The sequence below is a fragment of the Onychostoma macrolepis genome, chromosome 11 (genome assembly GCF_012432095.1).
Source record: "Onychostoma macrolepis isolate SWU-2019 chromosome 11, ASM1243209v1, whole genome shotgun sequence".
Lineage (NCBI taxonomy): Eukaryota > Metazoa > Chordata > Actinopteri > Cypriniformes > Cyprinidae > Onychostoma > Onychostoma macrolepis.
Genome location: NC_081165.1, coordinates 14,299,488 through 14,319,964, shown reverse-complemented (window position 1 = coordinate 14,319,964; position 20,477 = coordinate 14,299,488). Strand labels below are relative to the sequence as shown.

The following is a 20,477-nucleotide window of genomic DNA, read 5'->3' as shown; positions in this document are numbered from 1 at the left end:
CCCCACTGCAGTTCTATGGGACCGTCCCACGATCGCATAGAACAGTGTTTTTACTAGGACTAAAATCCAGCTTCCCCTCCTCCTGTTTGACCTCCAGCCAACCAAGAGCTCTCACGCTCTCAAAACCCCGCCCCTCGCCCAGACCAAAACAATAACCTATGTGTCTTTGTTTTTCTTTCTTGCCGTTCTTATTTCCTCCTCCTCCTTCCTCCTTTCTTGGTTTAAATCCCACCATCCTCCGGTTTGTCCCATGATGTCCTTTCCCCCCCTCCATTGTTTCTCTTTTTGTCTGTTGTCCTCCTCCTATTTTTTTCCCCCGTTCTCCCCGTTTAATTTCTGGGGATCTCACCCCTCCCCTCCCACCCCACTCCCCCTTACAGCGGCAGGATCAGTTACAGTGATATGTATGAGATGCTCAGGCACATGTGTCCTCCGCTAGGCCTGGGGAAGAGGTGCCCAGCTCGGGTCGCCTACAAGGTTAGCGGCAGCAGCCCACCGTGGGTGCGCCACAGCCAATCAAAGCTGTCCGTTTTTTTCTGTTAGTGTTGGTGTTGGTGAGCTGCTGTATCTTTCTTTTTACGTTGTGGGGTACCGGGGAAAGCGTTAGCCAGCTGACATACATCCGAACGCACACATCCACTGGAGAGCGGGAACGGAGGGTACCTTGTCAGCCCTTCTGCACCGTACTCAAATACTCACTCACTCACATACAGATGGAAAGGATTTTGTTGTGACTATAACAGGAAATCTTAAATGTCATTTTGCAGTTCTTAGCGATTCTTAGAGATTATGACTTTACGTATTTGTTAAAATCAACATGAAATCAGAATAGATACTTCTTAGTTTCTTAATACACATACCTGCTCTTATTCATTGGCATAATATTATTCAGAAAAAAGCTTTATAACCTTTCATCAAATTTTAGTAAGTAGTTCCGCCTCTGCATCAACTAGTAAATAAAATCAGGTCAACTTCTACTTTTGTTCTCACTTAATATCCTTTTCCACTCATGAGTATCGCATTGCAAAAGAAAATTGGGTTGCAAATGCAATTTCATGTTGACTTTAACTAGAAAACAAGGAATATTGTATTATTTCCGCAGTATGTTTTCCATGTTCATTGCAGAAATAGAGCCTAATTTTAAATACAAATATGAAGGATATAGACACAGTCTGTGTGCGTGTACAGAAGGACTGGGAAGGATCGTATGCCTTTGGTCCTCTGTGTCTCTCCCTCCAGTGGATGATTTTTAAAGTTTACATATATCCATTTTCTATGATTTTGACAGGTGACACTTTTGTAGGTTCAGTCTTTAGACTCACTTTTTCCTTTTTCTTTCTTTTTTTCTTTTTTCAGCAAATCCACTAGAATCACAGAGAAGCTTTTCCACCTGTCCTTCGTTTGATTCTGTCAATGCAGTTCTGACCTGTTTCCGTTCCCCTCTCTCTTTCTCTTTTACTGTCTCTTGCTCTATCTCTTCTTTTCCCCACATTCCTCCGGTTTGCATTTTCAGCCACTACATCTTTACATCCCTGCACAAAAATTCCTTTCTCTTGCTCTCTTCCTCTTTCACTTCCTGTCTTCTTCTATCTATCTATCTTGCATTTCTTCACTTTTAATCAGCATGCTTCTTAATTATGCAAATTGTAAGGATCTGAGTGCATCCTTGTGTGATGGTTACATCCAGCCATTCTACATGTCACATTCATCATATTAAGGCTATGGACCTTAGTCAGGGTAGATGGCATGTTTAGTTTGAGGTGAATGATTACAAAGCCATTTATTGTTTTTTTTCATTCATTTTATTTTTCATACGAAATATCATCTGTCACTCATTTTGCAGGTGGAGGCTGTAATCAGTATCCCGTAATATGTATATTTATAGTCTTTTTTTTTTTTTTTTTTACAGTACAGAGGATATTAGATGTTCATGCTTATACTCTGTCCAAAACCGAGGTTTTTTTTCCCACATTATTCACTTGTAGGTAATGCCATATACACTACCGTTCAAAAGTTTGACATTGATAAGATTTTCTCTAATGCTTAGAAATTATGCATGTATTTGATCAAAAATACTGTAAAAAAAAAAAATGAATTAAATATTGTTACAGTTTATCTTTTTTCTGTATTAATAATTTTTTAATATATTTACAATTGTGACCCTGGACCACAAAACCAGTCATAAGGGTAAATTTTTCAAAATTGAGATGTATACATCATCTGAAAGCTGAATAAACAAACTTTCCATTGATGTATGGTTTGTTATGATAGGACAATATTTGGCTGAGACACAACTATTTGAATATCTGGAATCTGAGGGTGCAAAAAAAATCTAAATATTGAGAAAATCACCTTTAAAGTTGTCCAAATGAAGTTCTTAGCAATGCATATTACTAATCAAAAATTAGTTTTGATATATTTACAGTATGAAATTTACAAATATCTTCATGGAACATGATCTTTACTTAATGTCCTAATGATTTTTGGCATAAAAGAAAAGTCAATAATTTTGACCCGTACAATGTATTTTTGGCTATTGCTACAAATATAGCGACTTAAGACTGGTTTTGTGGTCCAGGGTTACAATTGCAAAAAATAATGGCAAAACTGAATTTCTCACATGATCCTTCATAAATCAATCAAATATTGGTGCTCAGTACACATTATTATCTATTAGTACATATTAGTATCAATGTTGAAAACAGTTATGCTATTTAATATTTTTGTGGAAACATTTTTTAGAAGTCTATAATTGAAAGTTCAAAAGAACAGCATGCGTTTGAAATAGAATAGAAATATCATTAATTATATGTGTGTAATTTATTTATTAACATAGACATCAGTCTTTACTGTCTCTTTTGCGTCCTTACTATATAAAATAACAATTATATATATATATATACTTTTTTTTTTTTTTAATCCTTTAAGCAGTAGTGTATTTGAAGATGTGTGTACATGAAAGTAATACATAAAATGTGCACATTCCTGAGGTAAAAAGTGACTTGAAATCTCATCTGACCATTTAGACCAAGATTGGAAAACATCAGATCTATTCACACTACAAAAAAAATAAAAATTTAATTAACAATTTAGCGTCTGGATCACAACTTTTCCAAGTAATGTTTTCTGGAGTTTTTGCCCATTGCATGTATTGGTTGTACTCAGACAGACCATCTACAGTCATGGCCAAAAATATTGGCACCCTTGGTAAATATGATCAAAGAATGCTGTGAAAATTAATCTGCATTGTTAATCTTTTTGATATTTTATTAAAAAAATTAACAAAAATCTAACCTTTCATTGGATAATAAGAATTTAAAATGGGGGGAAATATCATTGTGAAATAAATGTTTTTCTCAAATACACATTGGACACAATTATTGGCACCCCTAGAAATTCTTATGGGTAAAATATCTCTGAAGTATATTCCCATTCATATTCACAATTTTGAGCACTCCAGGGTGATTATGAACATGAAATTATCCAGCCATGGCTTCCTGTTTCACAGAAATATAAATAGGAGGGAAAACAAAGCCCAAATTCCCTTAAAGGGATAGTTCACCCAAAAATGAAAATTAGCCAAAGATTTACTCACCCTCAGGTCATCCTAGGCGTGTCTGACATTCCTCTTTCAGATGAACACATTCGGAGTTATATTCAACATTGTCCTGTCTGTTCCAATCTGTATAATTGCAGTGAATGGTGCCCCTGTTTCTGAATCTGAAAAAAAAGTATCCATCCATCGCAAAACTACTCCACACGGCTCCGTGGTGTTAATAAAGGACTTTTGAAGCAAAACGATGCGTTAGTATAAGAAAAATTTTGATTCTTCAAACTTTATAAACAGTTTAGTCCAGCTTCCCATCTCTCGAGCAGGCGCGTTCCCGACAAGGTGGTTGAGTGTATGACGTAGGCGCCGCGAAATGCGCAACGTAAGCTCCGGGGAGAAGCACGTAGTCTCGCGAGAGTAGGCTTCTGGGAGAGAGTGACGAACACGGAAGCACAGAGGAGAAAGGAAAACAAAACACCTGTCACTAACTATTAAAACGAAGATTCAAGTGAAAAATGTCGGAGTATTTCGATAGAAGGCAAGAGGAGACTGAGATTTTTTGCGCGCTTCTCCCCGGAGCTTACATTGCGCATTTCGCTGCGCCTACGTCATACTCTCAACCGCCTTGTTGGGAACGTGCCTGCTCGAGAGACGGGAAGCTGGACTAAACGGTTTATAAAGTTTTAAGAATCGACATTTTTCTTAAACTAACACATTGTTTCGCTTCAGAAGTCCTTTATTAACACCCCGGAGCCGTGTGGAGTAGTTTTGCAATGGATGGGTACTTTTTTTTTCGGATTCAGAAACAGGGGCACCATTCACTGCAATTATACAGATTGGAACGGACAGGACAATGTTGAATATAACTCCAAATGTGTTCATCTGAAAGAGGAATGTCAGACACGCCTAGGATGACCTGAGGGTGAGTAAATCTTTGGATAATTTTCATTTTTGGGTGAACTATCCCTTTAATCATCCATCACAATGAGAAAAACCAAAGAATATATTTCTGATGTGCAGCAAAAGATAATTGAGCTTCACAAATTAGTGAAGTGGCTTTAAGAAAAGAGCTAGACCATCAGAGCATTAAGAATTTCCAATCAACATAAAATGTTACGAAACTGCCTGGAAGAGGACGTGTGTCTATATCGTCCTAATGCATGGCAAGAAGGGGAGTTTGAGTGGCTAAAGACTCTCCAAGGACCACAGCTGGAGAATTGCAGAAAATAGTCTCGGGGTCAGAAAACCTATAAAATGCACCTACATCACCACATGTTGTTTGGGAGGGTTTCAAGAAAAATTATCCTAGCTCATCCAAAAACAAACTCCAGCATATTCAGTTATCAGACACGACTGGAACTTCAAATGGGACTGGCTCCTATGGTCAGGTGAAACAAAAAAATTAGCTTTTTAGCAGCACACACTCAAGATGGGTTTGGTGAACACAGGGATAAAAAGTACCCCATGTGTACAATGAAATATACTGCTGGATCTTTAACGTTGTGGGCCTATATTTCTGCTGGAGGTCCTGGACATCTTGTTTAGACACATGGCATCATGGATTCTATCAAATACCAACAGATAAAAAAATCAATAAGTGACTGACTCTGTTAGAAATCTCATAATGGGCCACATTTGGATCTTCCAACCATACAATAATCCAAACACAAACCTCAAAAATGGGTCACTGAGCACAAAACCAAGCTTCTGTTATGGCCATTCCAGTCCTCTGACCTGGATGAAGGAATGGTCTCTGATCTCTTGTCAGGTGATCTCTAACCTCATCAGGCATTATAGGAGAAAATTTAGATCTGTTAAACTGGCAAATGGAGGTTTCAAAATGTATTGAATAAAAGGGTGCCGTTAATTGTGGCCAATGTGTATTAGAGAAAAACATTTATTTCATAATGATATTTCCTCCCATTTTAAATTCTTATTATCCATCGAAAGGTTAGATTTCTATGAATTTTTTTAAATGAAAGATCAAAAGGATTAACAATGCAGATTAATTTTCACAGCCTTCTTTGATCATATTTACCAAGGGTGCCAATAATTTAATTTAAATTGAAAATGGCATCTACACTATGATCCAATGAACAGACTTCCTCTATGGTAGACATTTTGCGAAATGTAATTTAATGATGACCTCACAAAGCTTTGCTGAGACTCCCTTGACTCCAATCTCTTTCTTTCACTTTCCTCACTCTCTTATTGTTTCCCCTCATCTCAAACAAACAGCATTCTTCTTCTTCTCTTTCTCCTCTCAGACTTTCTCTCTATCCATTGCCAAGTACACCACTCCCCCCTTTCCCATTATTTTTATATGTGGTACACATCTCATGGCTTTCCAGTCTGAAGTAAACTAACTTCTATACCTGTTGCCCCCTAATCCAGTCCTACACCTCTCGGTGTACAACACAGCCATTTTTTCCTCTTTAACACTGTAGGGAATGCCACCCCTTATCTGACCTTCAAAAAAACTGCACCCGTTTTGCATCGAGAGATCAGAAAAAAAGCACCAAAAAAACAATGCAATTAACCCTATGAGATATCACCCAAAGAAAGATAAAGATGCTAAAAAATCCCAAAAAAACAAGTGGTCAATGAAAGATGAAATGATACTCTCTGTGCGCGGCTGCACTGCTCTTGTTCTGTGAGGGGTGGGGAGGGAGGAGGGGGGTGCATGCAATGCATGCTGCATGGAGTAGGGGTTGATGTTCGGGTGGGCCGGGACCGGTGGGGAGGCGGGTCGTACCATTGCTGAACGATTAGGGGTCGTGCTGCATTGCATGTGCTTTTGCATGGCCACCGCTGGAACGCGGCTCATGCTCGTTGGTATCTACACCTGCAAGGAACGACGGACTGGTCTGAAATGGGCACACGAATATACACAGGCTCACAAACACATGCTCACTTCCTCACACTAACGCCATGTTGTGTGCTTGTGTGTTCCAGTTCCATGAAGGTACATCCAATGCATGAAACCGGCATCTAAAAACAACTTTTTAAGTGCCCTTTCGTTCATTGGTTTATCCAAAATATATGAACTCCAACAGGTAGGGGGAGCTCTTTAGGAGTAGCCTTTTGTGATACATTTGTGACATTTGTGTCCTCAGCCTTTGCTAGCTGATTCAAGGTCAGTTGATTGCACTTCCCAAAAACTATAAGCACACTTCATAATCTAGAAATTTGAATTAGATGCAGAATATCAAATCAAGTGGCAGTCCCAAAAAAATACATGCTTATGTGAGTGATATTTATGCCTGATCTGAGATCAGTTTTCACAGGCAGAGGAACACTGATGACGATGAAGCGATGACTTCATCCCATGTGATATTGCTCCACTTATCTGTGAGGGCTCCAATTAAGTCACTTAATTGATGTGTATGTACTGTATATGTTCTATGAAATGTGTGAATGGTTCATTCACACATTACAAGGCTGCAGATTGTTGGTCAATTATTTGTCAGTCTAAGAAATCTGCTCTCACAGATGCCAACTTAGTCTTCCCAGATCCCTTTTTGTGTGGTTGTATGAGTATCACCAAAAGCAATGGTGGATATTTGTACGTAATCAAAAAAAACTACAGTCAAAACTACAATCAAATGGCTGATTTAATCTCCTTAACTGAACTTGATCTCGTGCAATTTGTGTGGTCTGTAATTTATTCTTTGGCTACAAACTGCTGAGCTCCCCAAGCCTTTTATTAGCCCACCAAAACATCTGATTGGAGGTTTAACTTACACAGCCCCGCCCTCATCCCCTCTGATTGGCTCTTCACAGAGACTGCTACGCATGGACCTGCCTGTTGCAGATGACAACACGGTGCATTTCAACTCCACTTTGATGGCTTTGATACGCACAGCTCTGGACATCAAAATCGCTAAGGGTACAGAACGACATCCCTTTTTCTTTTTTCTTACTTCTTTTCTATCTTTTATTTTGCTAAAAATAAAAACTAAACATGAGTCATATGTATAATAAAAACAAATCTTTTTCTTTCTTTTTTGATTTTATTTATTTTTTGTTAAAACTTTGAGTCAGATATGCCAAAAAGATCTTTCTTTGTTTTTGTTTCTTTGTTTCTTTTTTTATTTTATTTTAAACTTTTTTCTTTTTTTTACATTTGATATCCAAAAAACAGATCCTTTTCTTTCTTTCTTTCTTTCTTTCTTTCTTTCTTTCTTTCTTTCTTTCTTTCTTTTGAGAAACTTAAAAATATTAACAAAACACCCTTTCCTTTGTGTCTCTCACTTGCATCTTCTAAATGAATGTAATTATATATTTACGATGTTTTATTAATATTGGGTTGATGCTTTTGGTGTATTGGCATATTTTGTTTGTCTGTACATATGTGTATGCGTATGTGTGTGTGTATGTTCTCTGCCCTGACATCATGCGCTTACAGGAGGCGCAGACAAACACCAGATGGACGCCGAGCTCCGTAAGGAAATGATGGCAATTTGGCCAAATCTCTCCCAGAAGAACCTGGATCTGCTGGTAACACCACACAAGTGTAAGTTGCAGATGGGTTTGTAGAAAAAAAAAAATCAAAGATCACCAATTCATCAGAGGACAGCTTCTCTCAGCCTACACCGCTCAGCACCCTCTGATCAGGCAACACTTCCACAACCTTTAACTAACCCTTCTCCTGTCCTCACATGACAAATCAACATCTTACACTGTTAATTAGCTCAGTACTACCATGCTTTCCCATATTAATGCTATTTCAAATCATTCTGTCTCACAACTATATGGTTTATTGCTTATAAGGCCTTATTTATATTTACTTTGAAATAATTCTCATTCCACTTCTAAACTACATACCCCCCTTTCCTTAACCTCTTTCCCTTTCTCCCTCTTTCTTTGTTCTCTCCTCTGTCTTCATTGCCTGTTATCAGGGGGTGCCTCGCTATAGACGGATCCTCTATAGAAGTCTTTTCACTCCAGCATGTGTAAAGCACAAAGCTGGGCTTAACCTCCAGACCACAGAGCCTCAAAAACAGTGTAGCCCGAGATATTACCTCATGTTTACAGATGTTAGAGACTTCACATTTTAATATGATGACAAGAATGTATTTAAATCTGTGTATATTATCTATGAAAAAAGTTTTTGTGTGCTTTCCTTCCTGTGTGTTTTCTTTTTAATTTTGAAATTTCAGCATGCTTCAGAGTTATTTCTTAGGTTTATTGTCAATCCCTGGGGGTTTCATGCCATTTTACTATGAAATTGTACTAACAAGAAAGTGTTTAACGTGAAAGGATTTCTTTGTCATTTATGGCAGCTCGAAATTTTTCAAATTTATATGTTCTGTGTCTCATTCAAACTCAGGATTCCGCTGTAGAGTTTTGATGAAAAATTTGAGCTCCTCACAAAGCAGTGTAATCCTAGCATTCTGTTATTGTTGCCTCATTCATGGCATCTATTCATAATGAAATGGCTTTTGAGTCCCTGTAGGAATGTAATACAGTCTAGAAATGTGAAGCTATTAAAGGTCCTTGAGAAAAATAAGTGGTTCTTTAATTAATGAGGATATGACTGTGAAAAGACTATCAGCTCTGTGGTGTTTTGTATTTGTTGATGTACTTTGTCTAGTGTGTATTGTGTAAAATGTGTATTGTGTGTTTCTGTGTTGTTGTATATACAGTTGCACCAGAAAGTATTTGGGCACTTAAGCCATACTAAAATGTTTTGAATGTTATTGCATTTGGTAGCAGCACACCAGGTCACGTTTATTTTAAGGAAAGCTAAATATTTTGCGACAAGTTAACAAAAATTGGTTAAATGTCAATGCAAATATGCCTAAGCAAAGTAAAATACGTGTGGTAATTTGTCTATGCAATGACATTCATACTTGTACAACTATGACTTAAGTGTCTAAATCAAAATTTTGGGGAAGCTGTATTTGTGTAATTTGTTGTTTACCTGTTGTCTAGTTTCTCAGTCCCAGATTAAGACTCGTTCTGGCCTGTGAAGAACGTCTGTTGGTTCATATCCATTGAGGTTTCTTATGAGATCATGACTGAGTTTTGTCTGGGTCTGAGAGACTAGACCTTTGTGTTTGTGGCATGTCTTGTCTCCAACTCCCATTCCCCTCTCGGCTCAGGGTCCCATTCCACCCCGGTCTAATTGTGCAGGGTAACTTTTTCATCTTCTCAGCAGCAACAGACCTGACAGTGGGCAAGATTTACGCCGCCATGATGATCATGGAGTACTACCGGCAGAGCAAGGCCAAAAAGCTGCAGGCACTTCGTGAGGAGCAGGTACCACTTCAAACCAAACAAATGCCAAGTCTGCTCTCTAGCTTTGCTAATCAACACGTAACACAACATTTTATTGATTCGTGCCTGTCCACACGGCTATTCTAAATTTGTTACCTTTACATTTATTGGTTATGTCTGAAATTAATTTATAAATATTAACCTAAGATTCAAGTTCTAATTTCTAGAAGTAATCATTGCCTTTTTATACTTGTTCTGAAAACTTTATTCACATATTGATGCTTTTATACAGTGTTTGTTATGAGACATCCCAAATTATGCATTAAAATACATGGTTGAAAACCAGACTATACATATATAGGCAGTTAGGCATGCAGCTGACTGTTTCAGACACAGCCAATATCTCTTTCACTCTATTTTAAGATGAAATTATCCCTTAGATATGTACACTGCTGTTAAAAAGTTTGGGGTCGGTAAGATTTTTTTCTGTTATTTCTCAAAGGCTGCATTCATTTGATCGAAAATGCAGTTAAACAAGTAGTATTGTGAAATATTATTACATCTGTTTTCTATTTCAATATATTTTAAAATGCAATTCATTCATGTGATGCTAAAGCTGAATTTTCAGCAGCCATTATTCCAGTTTTGGGTGTCACTTGATCCTTCAGAAATCAGTATAATACACTGATTTGGTGCTCGAAAAACATTTCTTATTATTATCAATGTTGAAAACATTTTTGCTGCTTAATATTTTTGTGGAAACTGTGATACATCTTTTTAGGATTATATGATGTATAAAAAGTTCCAAAGAAGAGTATTTATTTGAAATAGAAATCTTTTGTAGCATTTTAAATGTCTTTGCTGTCGACTGTCACTTTCGATTAATTTAATGTATTCTTGCTGAATAACAAAATAAATGCTTTTTTTTTTTTTAATCTTATCGATCCCAGACTTTTGAACAGTAGTGTATGTCACTTCCCACATGGAGCACTTTTATTTAAAAGATGTACATGCAAACCTTTCGATATTTTAATGCTTTTATGGCATGGAAACAAAAACACTGATTATATACGAGATCATTTCACATTATATTTACAGAGTTAGAGCATGCTTAAAAACACACGCAGTAGTTTTGCTGGGTATATGCAATGATGAATGATACAACATGGCCTTTTGTCAGTGTCACTCCTGTCCCCTTCCCTAGAAACGTTCCCATCCTGTACAGGCACAGTGTCCATAGTTTCTGCCTGCATTTTCAATTTAGTAATACTTGGAGCCTACCATACCAAAGAGCGTGGACACTCTGCCGGCATCAGGGAATGGTCTAAATATATGTTCGTGTCTTGCCTCACCTGATTCCCTGTCTGTCTCTTTACATGTCGTACTTCACTTGACTGCATCTGTACCTCAGCACCGTCCTCTCAACATCAGCTTCACTTTTGTGGCTGTCTCACTCTCTATAACCATCTCTGATGTCTGTATATCTATGTCTGTCAACTTAACTAATTATTTTTGATCTTTCCTCCTTGTTTCCATTCTTTTTGGCATATTGGATCCACTGCCAACCTCTTGTTCTTTTTTGTCGTGTGTAATTTTCTCGGTTTTGTCTTGTCTTCCTTCATTTGTGAGGTTGTCACTAACATGGAATCTTTTCTCCCTCCGTGTGGACACCGTTTGTCTAGCCAAATATGTTCATTAATGGATGTTGAGGGGAGGTTCTTGGTGTAACCTTTGGGCTACCACGGTCTCTGAGATTTCTAGCGTTCATAGTTTAAGTTTCACTCACCCAGAACATGTAGTTCTGCAAGTATGAACCTCAGATCTTTACTGTAGCATGCCCAAATTGTTACAACCACCCATATCTTCCGGTGGGTTGGATGGAAATGCTTTGAGCCATCGGCACCTACCTAGACAGCACAGCCCCAATGGAGGACTCCATTCAGGTTGGAGAGGGCACAGGAGAACTCCATTTCCCATGATGCCCTCTGGGGGACCTCTGCTGTCTGGTACCCCACCACCTGTGGAATGCACGGTGGCTTGTGTGTGTTACCCCATATCCCATGAGTGTGTCTGATCCCAGCTGCAGGCCATGTTCGTATCTCACACAGAACCGAACGCCATTAATGTTTCAGCGCATGGAGCCATCCCCGAGCCAGGAAGGGGGACAGGGAGTGAACGGTCTCCCCGAGTTGCCACAGGAACCTGTCAACAGCCTGTGAGTAGCATCCTGAATAGTCTTTCTATGCAAGTCATGTGAATGAAAAATACTTGTAAGGCATTTATTAATCTGAGTTCATATTCATTGTGACGTTTACTAATACATTATTCAAATCCAATATTTTATATGTTAATATTAATTAATGGACCTGAGCTAACATGAACTAATGATGAACAGTTGTACTTTTATTAATTAACTTGAACAAAGATTAATAAATGCTGTAACAAATGTATGGCTCATTGCTAGTTAATATTGGTTAATGCAATTAATTAATGTTAACTAGTGAAACTTATTGTGAAGTTTAATCTTTAGTGAGTCTCATGAAATCATATCCAGGTCATATTTCTTCCCAAATGCCAAATTAAATATTAAAACGTTGTTTCTTGCATTAATAAAAATGAAGGATATTTTATTGATGCTATTCAATCAGAGAGATACAAAAATGAAAAGGACAATAGAACAGCAATTGTTTCAATCTATTAACAGAGAAAAAAATTAAAATAGTCAAAAAGTCAGTCAAACACTAAATTATGAATGCTAGCACTGAGAACAGTATACAGTATATATATATATATATATATATATATAATTAAATAAAGAAAAATAAAAAAGGCAATACAAATAAATAATTAAATACAAATATATGCATAAAATGCAGCAGAAGAACAATTCTGAGGACCAAAAAAAGAGAAATGGCACCTAAGTACAACTTCCAAAGCATATTTTTTCTCAAATTAATTTAAAAATAAATTGTATGAAATAAATTTTCTCATATATGTATATGCAGTATATATCTATGTATGTGTTTTTCAGAGTAATGAAAATCTGTCATTAAATGTGCTTAATTGGCATGAAAATAATGTCCAAATTGTTAATTGTACAAAATAAATGATCGTTTCTTATTTTTCTTTTTAATTTTGGAGTAAAATATTACCTGAACCTGAGAGGTTTTATGAGATTCACCTGTTTCAACTGGTGCTCTTTGTCTTCTCTTTCACTGCTTATCTTTGCTTTAATTGTTGTCTTTCTTCTTCTCCTTATAGGCCGCACTTCTGCTCTTTCTTTGTTTTCCCGTCTCTCAGCTGTCGCTCTACTCACATTGTGTTTCGATTCTTCGATATACGTCTATCTGCTTTTGTGTTAATTCTGCTGTTTACACATATATGCATTTGTAATAGCTTTTTCTGTACTATTTTTGTCTGCAAAAGGCATTTAGTAGGTACAAAATAGCTTTTGTGTAAGTGCATGTGTGAGTGAGTAAATGAATTAGCCAGCCAACATCTTTCTCTGGTTCAGGCCTCCGGAGGGTGGAATGAGCGAGAGCCAGTCGTGGGTGACGTCACGAGCCCAGGAAATGTTCCAGAAGTCTGTTCCAGAAAACTGGAACCCTGACAGACCGTATCCTGATGACCACCACGACAGCCGTCACAATCCACAGGTAATATCGGAGGTCCTCAGATCAGAAAGGCAATTTTGTCTTGTTTAGATCTGAATTTAAATTTGGCCCGGAACTCGTCAAAGCGGACGAGTGACTATATCAGCTTCTCTCAGCCTTTGGTATTGAAAAAGCTGTGTGCTGTTTAGCCAATCACTGTCTTCCCAGCCATCGTCCCTTTTTTGCTGCTTTTGGACACACTTCTCATTCATACTATCACTCGTTCTATCTCTTCTGTCTCTGTCGGTCTGTAGCACGCCTCTTTATCTGTCTGATGAACTTCACTGCCCATTGTAGACCGTTTGTATAGACCCTTCCACCTCTGCCAGACTGCGGGGGTGTTTCACTGCTTGCCTGCTTCCTCACTGTCTGCTGGATTGTACCAACCCCCTCCAGACTCTCATCTCTCCTTCAGTGTGACTCTTCTCTGTAGCTTCAGCAGTCATCCGACCCTGATGTTTCCCTGCACTAGTCACTCATCCTAATACTATGAAGCAAAGGAGATGCTGAATAAACAGATTTAGGCATAATTAGCATGTTGGAAAGTACTTAAACCAGTAGTGGGAAATCAGACAGGGTCAGTGTGCACCTAGTCTCAGCCTACAAGAGATCTGTAAACAAAAGCTGTGACCTGACCCGATCCAACCAGTGCTGTGTGTTTTACTTCCTCTCATCCCTTTGGATGTGTATGCAAAACATTTATGCTAAATTTGTAATATTAAGTTTTCCATTATTTACAAAGCCAGAACCTAAAAGTACACATAAAAATTGCATAAACACACCTGAATTTGAAGTAGCTTGAAACCTGAAACAACTCAATCTCTTTTGTATTTCCTCTCAACAATTTGGATATGTATGCAAAATAAGTTATGGTAAAACATTTGTATTATTCATTTGCAATATGAATCTGAATCTTTACTTTATTTGACCTTTTTATAGACCAAACCTGAAATCAGTTAATCTTTTTTTATTTGCTGTCATCACTTTGGATATGTATGCAAAATAGTTTGTTAAATTAATTGAATTATTTAAATTGTTATATAAACCAGAACAACAAGCTTTATTTTATTTTATTTTATTGTATTGTATACAAACATATCACAAGTAAACAAACCTCAATTTGAAGTAGCTTAAATATGGCTTCTACATTTTATTTGGGATGATTAGTAGTAAATGTAATGTAAATGTGACGTAAGCCTTTCAACCCTCACAATACTCAAAAATTTTGGTTTTAATTTCCCATTCGCTTTATGTCATATCATAAACAGTAGACACTCAAGTACTATAGAAACATATTAGCTGAGCTCCCACATATTTTTTTTTAGATAATTATGGGCCATTATTCAAAGCATAAACCATAAGATATGTCCACCCTGTCATGGACATATACATTACTGTTAAATATGTTTTCATTGCAAAATTAAGATGCAAATTATATTTTCTGAAAGGTATGATGTCCCTTTTCTAAACAGGGTTATTTGTTTGCTTTCAAATTATAAATACAAAAAAACAAAAAACAAATCCCGCACACTATCTATGCAAAAGGTATCAAAATATTTATTAACAACGACATTTCGGTCACATGACCTTCATCAGGAATTCTTTCAAACATGTTTGAAAGAATTCCTGATGAAGGTCATGTGACCGAAACATCGTTGTTAATAAATATTTTGATATCAAAACATGTTTGAAAGAATTCCTGATGAAGGTCATGCGACCGAAACATCGTTGTTAATAAATATTTTGATATCAAAACATGTTTGAAAGAATTCCTGATGAAGGTCATGCGACCAAAACGTCGTTTTAATAAATATTTTGATACCTTTTGCATAGATAGTGTGCGGGATTTGTTTTTTGTTTTTTCGTTTTTGACCTGGCTGGTCTTTGTTTCCAACGCACCTATTTATTGCCGTCAGGTGTGCAGAGGTTAATTGTTAATTAATTTATAAATACAAGAAAAAGATTTTATGTAAACCATGTGTTTTTAAAGAAACTCATGCAATTCACACAAATAATTTCTTATTTGGAGAAAACTGTGATATTTTAATGCAGTTTGTTTGTTTGCATGTTATTGCCTCCACACCTAGCTATTGAACACACTGGATTATACAGATATGATTGAATTATTATTTAAAATATTATTGTAAAATATCAAGATGACAGGGTGGACCAGCACACGATGGTGTGGACACATAATGCAGAACACACAAATCATGACAAAATATGAAAATGAAACAATTATTCAACTTCTAAAAAAAATTATATAATAATAATAAATAATATAATTACATCAATCACATTGATATACCCCCCCCCCCTCCCCATTCATTTTCATTCAGTCCACCCTGTCATGTTTATGTCCACTCTATGGAGTCTTAAGTGGCCGACAGGGTGGACATTTTGAGCTTCAATAAGCATATTAGCTTACAACAAACTGTGACTAGCTAAATATTTAGTCTGGTTGTTGAAGAGAATTTGGTATATTTAAACTTACATATTTTTAAAATACTGTATTCTTAACACTTCTGGCATATTTTATGCCAACAGGGTGGACATGTTAAGCTTAGGAAAAGCAAGTAAGCAAACTCAAACGAAGAAAATTTGTCAATTGAAAAGTCACCAACTTATTCACCTAAGCGGTTGAAATTCCCGCCACTGAGGAGTCAAAAAATCTGTTGTCCTGATGTCACTAACGGGGATGGCCTTTTCTTAAATGGGCGGCTTTCCCAACACGACAGGGTGGACAACCATTCAAGGGACATGAGCAAACTCTTCTTTTTTTATTAAATAAAAATATAATTTTTATGACCAAATGATCAGTACACTCAAATTGAGTTTAACAAAATGTTAATAGAGGACAAAAATTTTTAATTTTATGATTTGACTGTATTCTACTCTCAATCAAATTTAATGAGCAGTGCATGGGACATAGCAAAATAACACGCATCCTCTTACACAAAACTAAGAAAAATCTAGAAAATGTATCTAAAGAGCCAAGTAATGCTTTTGTTATGAATATAAAAACTTAGCCTAATATAACACACCCTTTCATAGTCATTTTTATGTTAAGTTATCATGGCAAATGAGTTATGTACAGGACACCAAAAGGCACCCTACAGTGATATTGACCTGTAAATGTTCAGATTTACTTGTCTTTAAACATTATATACAAAAAAAAAAAACTTGTTTCTTTTATTTTATGTACTCTATATATCAGTCAGACATACCCCTTCCTGTCTTCTCTCGTTTCTTGGCCAGAATAAGCTGTGATGTGGGCTGATAGTCAGAGACTAGTGTGCACCTGTTCATTTATTCCACTCTGCTAGTGATATGCATCATTTGGAATGGCTAATGACTAGCTCTTGTTAATCTAATCTTCAGTTCAACTGCACTTTTGCGCAAAACATTGCCCTCTACTGGTTTATCACACCCGCTAGAGCTGTAGGCCGGTGAAGCAGGCATCAGCCCGGCCCACATGCTGTTGCTCTGTTTTGCAGACGGTAGAAATGAGAGAGTTTGGGCCTGTTGGGGACGGTTACTCGGACACTGAGCCCTATCACCCAATGGAAGGGCATGGGCGGACCATCTCCATGCCACGCCTCTCAGCAGACAACCAAGTGAGCACCTTCATCCTTTCATCCATCCATTCACCCATTTCGTCTTTCCACCTTTTATCTGTTATCCATTCCCAATATCCGTCCTCAGTCAGTTATCCAGCTAACAGCCTTTGACAGCTTCAGTTGGGGGAACCAAACTTCAAAACTTTGGTGTGCTGTCATGCTAACAAGCCAATAAATGCTAGCATGTCTTTGTCAAAAGTCAAAGGGCACATGGATAAGTGGCTCCCACCCTGACCTTCACTTACATGCATGGCTGTGTGAATGTGTGTGTGTGTGTGTGTGTGTGTGTGTGAGAGAGAGAGAGTTGGTTCTATGCATTATCATAACACCCTAGCTCAATTTCAAGAAAACCTTGGTGTGTCTGGAATGTGCTGCTGCCAGAGCTGGATTTGAGGTAGTGACAGAAGTAACAGAAAACATAATTTAAAAATGTATAGTTCCAGCCCTAACTGATTAGATAAATCATGTTTGTATGGAATTATCAACTAATTGATTGTATAAATATTTAATTAAAGTTTTACAGCATAACTAATTGTAACATTAACATGAATTAATAAATCACATTTCTAATTGACAAATAAATAAACAAACATTACTGTTCAAAAGTTTAGAGTTTTCTGTGTTTTTGAAACATGTCTCTCATGCTCGCTGAGGCTGCATTTATGTGAACAAAAGTATGGTTAAAACAGCAATATTGTTAAAATGTCATTCCTGTGATGGCAAAGCCAATCTTCAGCCAATCTTCATTGTCACGTGATCCTTTAGAAATCATTCTAATATGCTGATTTGGTGCTCAAGAAATATTTCTTATAATTTATATTGAAAACAGTTTGTGCTGGTTAATATTTTTACGGAAACAATTCAAAAGAAAAGACTTTATTTGAAAACATAATTGTCTTTACTGTCACTTTTAATAAAAAAAAATTTTAATTAATGGTTGAAATGTTCAATGAAACATTTAAAAATACTTTAACTATTTTTTAAATGCAACATAATTTAAGAAAACATTTGCCAAATGCATTTCTTAGTCCATTTGTCAGTTGAGTTAAAAAAAACAAAAAAACTGTTCACATAGCCAGTTAACTGTTGACTCAATTTAAGACGCATCCCTTGCATGCCAAAAAAGTATGAACATATGCACTGCAGTACTGTGACCTCTTGACCTGATAAAATATTTCACCAGATCCTTTTGAAACACTACCACAAATCAACCTCTGGAGGTGGTAACATGCTCAAAACATTCGATTCCGCAAACATACACCCACAGCACATCACATAGAAGCAATTACACTATTATGCTATAAAGCATAAATGTGTACACACACACAGCATTTCTCACCCTGACATAACCCCCATGATCTCTTGGTTGACTCTCCTCTGGAGATGTGTCTGGATTTAGCAATTTGTCCACGTGTTTATAAGACAAGTGTGAAGAAGTCGTGTGTCTCTGTTTTGAAGTGTGTGTGAAGGTGAGCTAAACAGAGAAAGCTCAAAAACTAGTAAGAATCTGCTAGAATCAATATATGTTCACTTGTGTGTTGGAAGTGTGGTGTGTACAGAGTACACACCAGGAAGTGTGAGGATCCAAAGTCTGTGTTTGTGCTTGTCGTGTAAAGCTGTAACGTAGATGTGGTTGTTGTTCTTGTGACTCACTCTTGTCTAACACTGCTCTGCCCCACAGAGTGTGCGTTCTGCTGCGGTAAGTGTGTTAGTGTGCTTCCTCTCTTCCTCTACACTCGCTCAATTTTTGTCTTTTTTCTCTTTCCTTTTCCTCCTCCTCCCCCCAACCCCTTCCTGTCAATGCCTGTGTGTTTCTGTGCTCTCTCTCAATTAAAATGGGGATCACTATTTTTCTCTCTCTCTTTCTCTTCTCCACTTTGCTTTTAATCTCTCCTTTAATCTTGTTTTTTCTGTCTCCGTTTTAACCCATAATGCCTTGTGGTTTTCTATTTCCTTTTTCCTTCCTTCCATTTTCATCCATTTCCTCTTTGTTTCGTTTTCCATTTTACTTGTTGTTGTTCTTTCCTTTTTTGTCCTGATTTCCTTTTTCTTCATTTTGCTTTTTATTTCTCTCTTTGTTTTGGTCTTGTTTTTCCTTTTAATGGACTTCCTGTTTTACCCATGATGTCTCATGGTTTCCTCTTTCCCCTTTTTCCTCCTTCCTTTCTTTTTCCGGTTTCTTACTTCCCTTTTCCTTTCATTGTCATTCATGTCCTCTTTTTTCTTGTCATTTTGTGGTTTTACTTTTTCTCTCTCTTTTTTTTTTTTTTTTGCTTCCTTTGTTTTGGTCTTTCTCCTTCTTCTTGGATTTCCCATGGCACTTCTTTTCATTTCTTACTCCATCGATCCCTTTCTTCATGTTTTGACGATTTCTCAACCCTGTGATCTCTCTCGCCCATTCTGTCATGTTGCATATTGAATTTGTCTCCATTTTCATGTCATATCTGTGCCCCTTGATTTCCTACTCACCTTTTCCTTTCTGCCATCCTTCCTTGTTCCATTTCCTCTTTACTTCCTTTATTTCCCCCCTTTCTTTTTTCCTCACACACTTTCTCTGCTGTGCTCTGTGTGTATCGTCCCATGGTCTCATGCGTGTGTCCTGTTCTGCGCACCGTCTGTCTGCTGTTCAACAGCGACGGAGACACAGGCCGCGAGGAAGTAACCTCAGTGTATGTACCGTCTCTGGCTTTCTGCCTCTTCTTCATGCTCTCCCTCGTTCTCTCTTTTACTTTGTCTGTTTTAGGAGTCTGCGTCTCTCTTTATGTCTTGATGTCACACTGAGCTCTATTTCATGCCATCCTTCTTGTTATTCACCCTCTTTTCCTGTTTTCCCTTTGTATATTCTGTTCGTCGCTGTACTTTTCTCTCTCTATACCTTTTTCCTGTCCACTTATGCAGCCCTGTATCCCTCTGTGTGTGTGTGTGTGTGTGTGTGTGTGCGTGTGCGTGCGCAAGTGTGTGTTTGCCTGTTTCTTATCTCTGTATTTCTGGTCCTGTGGACATGGGAAGCTTTCGCTGTCTCGTAGTTCTTGACGCATGGATTTCAAACAGGAAAACTTGCTGCCAATAACGGTCATGTTGTTAGCATGTTTCAGTCAGGCGCATGGCATAAAGCATTATGTGTGTGAGTGACAAGAAGAGCGTGAAGGGATATTTAATTTTTCAGATCATGTTTTGATGCAGAAGAGCGTTATGTGCCCAAGTATGTCTTTGTGTGTCCACACATGCTATAGATTGTCATGTTGACCATCATGTCTATGGTGTGTGCATGGACAAATGTGCTGAACTTCTTTTGGCTGGATTGGGTTCTGTGTGCTATGGCAGAGAAACATAAGTATTTAATGGTTCCGCTTGAATTAGAAAAGCTGCAGTGCATGTAAGGCATGACCTATCTATCTATCTATCTATCTATCTATCCATCTATCCATCTAT

At 37.4% G+C, this 20,477-nt stretch overlaps 1 protein-coding gene across 17 annotated transcripts in view; it reads left to right on the top strand.

The window, feature by feature from the left end:
• Positions 1-20,477, top strand: part of cacna1ab (calcium channel, voltage-dependent, P/Q type, alpha 1A subunit, b) — a 165,945-nt gene that overhangs the window by 131,656 nt on the left and 13,812 nt on the right. For 5 of the 17 annotated variants that reach the window (XM_058792398.1, XM_058792395.1, XM_058792394.1 and 2 more), the window contains 7 exons: positions 7,334-7,439; positions 7,959-8,066; positions 9,711-9,814; positions 11,881-11,987; positions 13,287-13,428; positions 16,923-17,042; positions 19,679-19,714. In XM_058792398.1, the coding sequence (XP_058648381.1) occupies positions 7,334-7,439; positions 7,959-8,066; positions 9,711-9,814; positions 11,881-11,987; positions 13,287-13,428; positions 16,923-17,042; positions 19,679-19,714 (723 nt within the window). Of the gene's footprint in view, positions 1-380; positions 478-7,333; positions 7,440-7,958; positions 8,067-9,710; positions 9,815-11,880; positions 11,988-13,286; positions 13,429-16,922; positions 17,043-18,726; positions 18,745-19,678; positions 19,715-20,477 lie in introns of all 17 variants that reach the window. The other 12 variants (XM_058792402.1, XM_058792389.1, XM_058792403.1 and 9 more) reach the window with 9 other exon arrangements.